The sequence below is a fragment of the Eumetopias jubatus genome, unplaced genomic scaffold (genome assembly GCF_037043125.1).
Source record: "Eumetopias jubatus isolate StellerSeaLion01/CBP00866 unplaced genomic scaffold, mEumJub1_p1.0 scaffold_10, whole genome shotgun sequence".
In the NCBI taxonomy this organism is placed as follows: Eukaryota; Metazoa; Chordata; class Mammalia; order Carnivora; family Otariidae; genus Eumetopias; species Eumetopias jubatus.
Window position 1 is genome coordinate 100,799,959 of NW_028274816.1, and position 7,556 is coordinate 100,807,514.

The 7,556-nt window shown below is 59.3% G+C and overlaps 1 protein-coding gene across 1 annotated transcript; it reads left to right on the forward strand.

Annotated features, from left to right (window-relative positions):
- The first annotated feature begins 1,980 nt into the window (after window positions 1-1,980).
- PPY (pancreatic polypeptide) lies at window positions 1,981-3,520 on the forward strand. The gene is made up of 4 exons (XM_028092717.2): window positions 1,981-2,082; window positions 2,833-3,023; window positions 3,272-3,343; window positions 3,496-3,520. Exons 1-4 carry the CDS (start codon window positions 1,981-1,983, stop codon window positions 3,518-3,520), a joined length of 390 nt encoding a protein of 129 aa, XP_027948518.2.
- Window positions 3,521-7,556: the final 4,036 nt, after the last annotated feature.

Consider the following 7,556-nt stretch of genomic DNA (forward strand, 5'->3'; position numbering starts at 1 on the left):
CATCCCTAATGCAGCCCAGTGACCATCCATCCTCCCCGCCCTAGAAGGCGTGGGGCTGGGCAGGTGGAGAGGGACCTTTTCCATTTCATTTGGTCCGCCTGCAGGTAAGTACTTGGTGCCTTCTCTAAGCAGGGCTCCACGGCAAGCCCTCAGAACACAGGCAGAGGAGCGAGAAGCATCACCCGGTTCTGGATCTGGCCATACAGTTCAGAAAGCACATCCACTACCTCCCCCTCTTCTTTTGTCCCAACATCCCTGAGAGGACCCAGAAGGGGAATCTGTTGTTTGCAAAGGAGAAAAATGACAGCTATAGGTTCAGTTGACATCGTGGAATACAAGTCATTTCTTAGGCACAGGGCAAAACTATAACTGGCCCCAGCTCTAGAACCAATTCCTAGATCTACCATCTGTCTGCAGGGGCCCGGTCCTGACATATGTATTGGCCCGAACAGGTCCCACCAGGCTGCAATCTTGCCGGACGCCAGACCCTCCGAACTAGGGTTGGAGACTGGCGCCCCCTGGTGGCACAATGCAGCCTCTGCGGCCCCACCACCTTTGTTTCGCAAAGTGGACACCAAGCCCAGGACTTGGCGGGACAGACCGACCTCCGTGTTTGTTTTTGGGATGTAAGCTGTTGTCTTGTGAAGCATTATTGCTCTTCTTGATACGGGAAACCAGAATTGAGTGGAACATGGCAGAACAGACATTTACTGAGACTTTCTTTATCCTCACTACCTGGAGGAAAATCAAAGCTCAGAGAGCCTAATGGAATTATTTCCCAGGGTCCCACAGAGCCAATGGCAGAGCCAGGATTTGGACCTTTAAGCCCGCTATGCTAGATCCCCGGGGTAACACCTCGGGCCATCATACCCTCTACGACTCCCCCCATAACACACACACTTTTAGTGTCTTGATCTGGGACAGTAGAACCTCAGCGGCAAAAGGTCCTCCACTCCCTACTCAGGCTTCAGTGTGTCATTCAGACACAGCCAGTTACTGCTCCTTGGCCTGAGCTGGGGAGGGGGCTGGGGGTGGAGGAAGGGACGCGGAGCTGGGCAGACTCGGAGGCTCCTGGGGGTGGAGGTGAGGCAGCAATATTGGGACGGTGGGCTTGGGATTCCAAGCTAGAACTTGAGTCCTAGGTGGCTGTGTGGTTTTGGGCAAGTCTCTTCACCTCTGTGAGCCTCATGTTGCTCAGCCAAAACATGTGAAATTATGGCAATACTTTGACAGCCTCACTTAGGAAAAAAAGAGTCCAGATTTTGGAATTAGACTTTGTTTTAAACTCTGAATTTCCCACTGACTAGTTATGTGGTCTGAGGCTAGTTACTTAAAGTCTCTGAGTTAGTTTCTGAATCTGTAAGATGGGTCTTTGCAGGGACTCGGTGAGGTGATTGAGCTAGGAGCACATTGGAAAGTTCAAGGCTTTATGATGCTGGTTGATCACTGCCTTGGAAAGGAGCTCCGGGAAATGGCTCTGGCACCCGCTCCCCTCGACTCCAATACCCCTAACCCCAGGCACATGGGTTCTCATTCTGCACCCCACACACCAGCCAGGTCTCTCCGTGCCTGGGTCCCCACTCCTTTCCACATTGTCTAGTTACCTAAGGCATCTCTCCCCCAACTTCCCTGTTCCCACTTTGTCCTAGTCACACCTGGAAAGGAAGTCCTGACTCCTCATCCTGGGGTCTCGGAGCCCCAGCCTCAATCTTATGCCTGGAGGGAATTCGTGGGAGGCAGGAGGGGCTGTTCTCAGGCCCGGGACCAGAACCTTTCAGTCATCCTGAGGTCCTAGACAACCCCCCATTCTTCTTGAACCAAACCTGCTCTGGTGCCCAAAGGCAGATGGGGTCCCACGGGAGACCTGGAGGCCCACTTTTACCTGTTATACTGCGGCCCTGTCCCCCTCCCGGCCCTGGTCCCAGGGCTGGTGCTGTGGGTACCAGGGAGACGGTGGGAGGAGGGGGTGAGGGCTGGGGAATGAGAGAGGCTGACAGGAGGCGGGGACTCTGGGGGGGGGCTGAGGACTATAAAGGGGCACAGGGGAGGGGAGGGGCACCCATCCAGCCCTCAGGACTCAGGGTAAGTGGCCCCAGCCCGGGGTTGGGGGGAGGCCGGGCCCTGGGGGGGGGTCCTTGGGACTAGGGGCCGGGGTGGGAGAAGAAGGAGCTTTGCAGAGCAGGGAGGTGGTATTGGGAGGTCTGGGGTCCTGCCTGGGTCTGGCTCCACATCTGGACGAATCTCTCACCCTGGAAGAGCAGTCTGCTGACTCAAAGACTGAAAACGTGTGCGGGGAGTGCGTGGTGGTTGTGCACACAAATGTGACTGCAGCCTTGTGAGTGACATGGTCCGAGGGTGCGCCCGTGCCTCTCAGCTGAGAGCAACACGGGCAACAGTGTCTTCTCCAGGACCTGTCCCTGAATGGCGGGGGGCGGGGGGCGGCAGACCCACGGGCCCTGGATTTCTGTCCTTTGGTTCACGAGTTCATTCTGCGCGCTCCCATCCATTTGGTAAGCTGGAGCACCTCTTCATCCCACCCCGCGTCCGCCTCCCCAGAGCCACCAGGCCCTGGGTGCCATGAGTCCTGGGTCCCCTGCCCCAGGTCCCCACCTTCTCTGCTCTGCTTTTTGACTTTGCCGAGGGCCTGGCTGCATATGGGGGGGCTGCTGTCCGTGCTCTCCGGGGCGGGGTCTGGGAGGTGGGGCGGGCAGGTCCGACGGGGCCCTTCGCTCCGCCCCTTCGTCCCCAGGCTCGGAGAAATGGGTGAGGGGCTAAGAAGCTGGGCAGGTGGGCTCCGTTCTGCCTCTACCTTCCCCACGCTTTGCTCCTCAGATGCCCGCCGCCCGCCACTTCCTCTCCCTGCTGCTCCTGCCCACCTGCGTGGCTCTGTGGCTGCCACCGCCGCGGGGGGCCCGGGGGGCCCCGCTGGAGCCAGTGTACCCTGGGGACAAGGCCACGCCAGAGCAGATGGCCCAGTATGCGGCTGAGCTCCGCAGATACATCAACATGCTGACCAGGCCCAGGTGTGTGCGAGAAAGAGAGAGAGAGAGAGAGAGAGAGAGAGAGAGAGAGAGAGATCCCAGTCCCGTTGGCCCTGGGCCCCGCCCCCGGCCCCGGCCCCAGCCACGCTCTGGGGAAAGCAGAGCATCTCCACTGACCAGGCCTGCGGCCTCAGGCCCCAGGCGGGGGGGGGGGGTGCCCAGGGTGGGCATGAGGCAGGTGAGCTGGCACGTGGGCGCGGTGCTTGTCCCAGCTGCCTCTCCCCTGCCAGGTACGGGAAGAGAGACAGAGAACAAACGCTGGACATCCTGGAGTGGGGCTCCCCCCGCACTGCTGCCCCCAGGTGGGTTTGCTTCCCTGCTCTGTGTGCCTAGATCCCTGGGGCCGAGATGGGGGTGCGGGGAGGGGAGAACAAAGGCTCAGGGCTGGCCCGAGGTCTCCTGAGGGTGGGAGGACTGTCCCCTCCGACTGCCACGTTCTGCCCCCTCCTCACAGGGAGCTCAGCCCGATGGACTTGTAACGCCCGCCACCTCCTGCCTCCTCGGACTCCAAGGGCAATGCCGGCCCACCTCCCTGCTCTGCACCCTTGGCAATGGCCGAAGCTTGCTCCCTGCTCCCGCGCAGACTAAATAAAGCAAATCGCAGTCAGAGCTTCTCTGTGTGTGTGTCTCTGTGGACCCCTGGTGGGGGCAGGAGCAGGCCAAGTGCTCTGGAGAGCCAGGAGGAGGGGAGGGAGGCCCGGGAGGGAAAGGAGGGCATTGTCAGGGATCCAGAAGGCCTGCGGGGGTGGTCAGAGCCATTCAGCTCATCCTCTGCTTCACAGAGGGGCAGGCCCAGAGGGAGGCAGGGACTCCTCCAAGGACATTCAGCAAGTGAGTGAGGCTTGAATCTTCCCATTTCAGCACTTCTAGACCTTCCTGATCAATAGCCTGGTGACAACCATGCCCCCAAACGCACCCCCACCAATGTTTTTCAATACCTAGGCACCGGGTGAGGTACGAATGTATACTAAAGCGTCCTTGGCACCGGGCCAGAGGCAATGACCAGCCCGGAGGAGTGACTGGTGCCAAGTCACCAGCTGCCCTCCGCTGGCAGGTCGGAGATGGGTCACTGTGTGTGTTCAGTAGGAGCACGGCTCATCAGGGGGCACGGGAACACGGCCAGCACAGGGGGACTGTGATGGGGAGGGTCCTGGAGACAGTGTCCTATACAGACTATTGGGAAAAGGAGCCTACTGTGTGCCGAGGGCGTGCAAGCCTCCTGACGACCCAGTGAGGGAGATACTGTTCTCACTCTACAGAGGCCAAGGCTGAGGCTCAGCAAGCTGTGGCAGCTTCTCCCAGGTCCGGCACAGACAGCAAGCTAGTCCAGGCACATAGCACCAGCTACGGAATCAGAGGAACTCGACTCTGATCCCAAGATCTGCCCCTCTCTGTCTGTGTGTCTGTCTGTCTGCTACAACCTCTCTGAGCCTCAGACTCTTCATCCGGAGAGAAGGATGATAGGGTTGCCGTGAGCAAGACATGAAATAACAAGTATGAAACATGGAGCGTGTGGGGCGCCTGATGGTGCAGTCGTTTGAGCATCTGACTCTTGATTTTAGCTCAGGTTGTGATCTCAGGGTCCTGGGATCGGGCTCCGCGCTCAGGGGGGAGTCTGCTTGAGATTCTCTCTCTCTGCTCCTCTCCCCACTCACACACACTCTCTCTAAAATAAAAATAAATAAATCTTTTTTAAAAAACCCAAAACAACCCAGGTGTTTGCAGCCGGAGGGAGTGAAAATGCTGAGCATCCCTTGAACAATTCTTCTTTCAGCAAGCGAACCCATGGGTGTGCTATTATGATCTCTATGTGCACCCATATGCTCTAGGATCGATTTGTTGGAAATTTGAATTCCAACAAATTTTGGAATTTGAAGGGATCGTCATGGCAGGGATGGATGAGAAGTGAGAGAATTAGAACCTTCCTGGTTCCTGGAAAAGAAACATTGAGCGTGGCCCCTTGACCCAGGTAAATGCTCAGTAAATGGGAGCTTCTCCGGGGCAGAGTAGCCCCCGGCCAACCAGCTGTCGCCATGAGGCATGCTAGAAAGAGCAGCGGCGAGAAAACACGGGCTCCACACACGAGACGCTCCATCTGACGGAGGAGAGGCACAGTTAACTCTGTGGGGCTCCAGGACAGGGCTCCTGAGAGGTAATGAAGGCCTGGGTGTAGGAGTTCCTGGAGCAACTGCAGGAGGGGAGGCCCCAAGGGGGAGTTCGGCCTTCTGGCAGGAGGTGGAGTAGCCGAGAGATGCGGCCACCCCAAGAGTCCAATCTGCAGATCCCACACTCCAGCTCCGGGAGGGTAAGGACCCAGATCTGCCCTAGGGAGGGCCACATGGAGGACAAGTCTCAGTGGACCCCCGGGGCTTTGCCAGGCCTTGCCCTTCTTGGGCACCCTGAGTAGGTGGGGATGGGGTAGTGTGTTTGTGTGTGTGTGTGTGTGTGTGTGAGAGAGAGAGAGAGAGAGAGAGAGAGAGAGAGAGAAAGGGAGTGAACATGTCTCTTGCCCGTTTTCCCGGGGCTGGGAGCACCTGTGGATAAGAGAGCGTCATGGCAGGGATGGGTGAGAAGTGAGAGAATTAGAGCCTTCCTGGTTCCTGGAATGGCTTCTCTGGCCTCCCCTTCAGTGCTCTGCCTGAAGAGACGGGGCTGTGGGTTTGATGGATGAGAGGCTCCCCTTTCCTGGACGCAGCACCTCACCCTGATCCCAGGACAAAGACAATCATGTTTCTCCTTAGGTCCTGGCTGAGTCTGGAGTGTGCAAATGACCCGAAAGTGGATCCAGGCCCTAAAAGGCACAGGACTGGAGAGGATGCAGCCACCAGGCAAATGCTTGGCTCAGGATGATTCTCACACCCAAGGGAATGGCGGGGGGTGGGGGTGGTGTGGGGGGAGGGGGGCGGGATGCGGTTTCAGCAGAACAAAGTTTGAGTTTGGATGATGGAGGCTGAAGCCCCAGAATTTTCTCTGGCAGCCAAGGGGATAGGCTCTGAGTAGGGAGAGAGGTAGACACTTCCCAGGGGCAGGAATTAGGATCGTGCGCAGGACATACTTGTGTGTGAGAGGTGCCTCTGAAGCTGAGCACCTCTGCCCCTGCCCCCTGCCCAGGCCTTCTGATGGTCACCCCGCCCAAGGAGAGTGCCACCCTCCCACCCAGCTTCTCAGGGACAGGCCCCGCTGGGCTCATTGCCAGTGGGGCTGAGAGGGTCCTGGAGGCCCAGGCAGGACATCTTCACCCTGAGGGGCAGGCAGAAGCCCTGCTGCTCGTTCCTGGGCCAACACAGGACATCCGGGGCTAGCATCAAAGCTGCCCTGGTCTGTGGAGACACTTGTGTGGGAGGGGATCCTGGCTGGAGTCCCTCCTTTGAGGTTGCTGGAACTGCTCCTCTCGCCTCTGCTGGCCCTCTGGGTAGAGGGCCCCCCACCAAGTGGTGAACGTGTGTAAGTGGGGGGCAGGTGCATCGGCTGCAGGGAGGAGGCAGGACAGACCTGCAGGAGGTCTTCTTCTCTCACAGTCGGAACTCCGGGGCCCTCTCTCCCCTTGAAGGACAGGTCCCTTCTTACCTAGGGCCCACAGAAGTCACCAAGCCGGAGAGATATTTATCTTTATTGCTCTGGTGGGAGGGGGAGTGAGGGAGGTGGGCAGGTAGGAGTTAAGGCTCCTTGCAGGATACAAAGGGGGTCGGTGGGCCAGGAGACTTGAGGCAGGCCTCTGAGGTCTGGGCCCCGCCTGGAGAAGGAAGTCCCTGGGGCCCTGGTATCCGCCCCCTTCCCCCAGGGCTTCCTCTCTTTCCAGCCCAAGCTGACCCCAGTTCTGTGGCTCCAGATCGGTGCCAGCTTGCCCAGGCTCTCCTACCTGGGGCCCTGGGAGGACGGCGGCGGTTGGGGTTTCCCGGTGGTCCGCTGGGGGGGTTTCGTAGCATTCGCCGGTAGGGGTTTCGTAGCATTCGCCGGTAGGGGTTTCGTAGCATTCGCCGGTAGGGGTTTCACGGTGTTTGCTGGTGCGGTTTTCGTGGTGTTCGCGGCTTTCTTGGGGTTTTTAATGTTTTTAGATTTCTTGGTGTCCTTAGACTTCAAGCTGCGGAACAGGTCTTTGCACAGATCGTGGGGGTGGCGAGGGCGGTGGGTGGGGTGCCCGGCGATGTCCGTTTCCTCCCGCACCCCCTGCCCGTCCTCCCTCCCTCCGGCTCTCCCCCCCCTTCACCTGCTGTTGAAGAGCTTCTCTAGGTACTTGTTGAAGTGGGCGAAGTTGGACATCCAGTCGGCCGCCCTGGGCTCGGGGGGCTCCTGCAGTTGCAGCTCCTCCCCCAGGGCACCCCGGGGCCACAGCAGCAGCGGCACCAGGCACACCAGGGCCAGTGCGCACGCGCAGCGCAGAGCCGGCGCCTGGGGGGGGGGGAAGCAGACCGAGCCGCGGGGTGTCACGTGACGCCCACCGCTGACACTGGGCTGGTGGACTCAGCGACGCGTCTGTCTCCGGGACGCGCGCGGGTTAAGGGGCAGCCCCGTGCC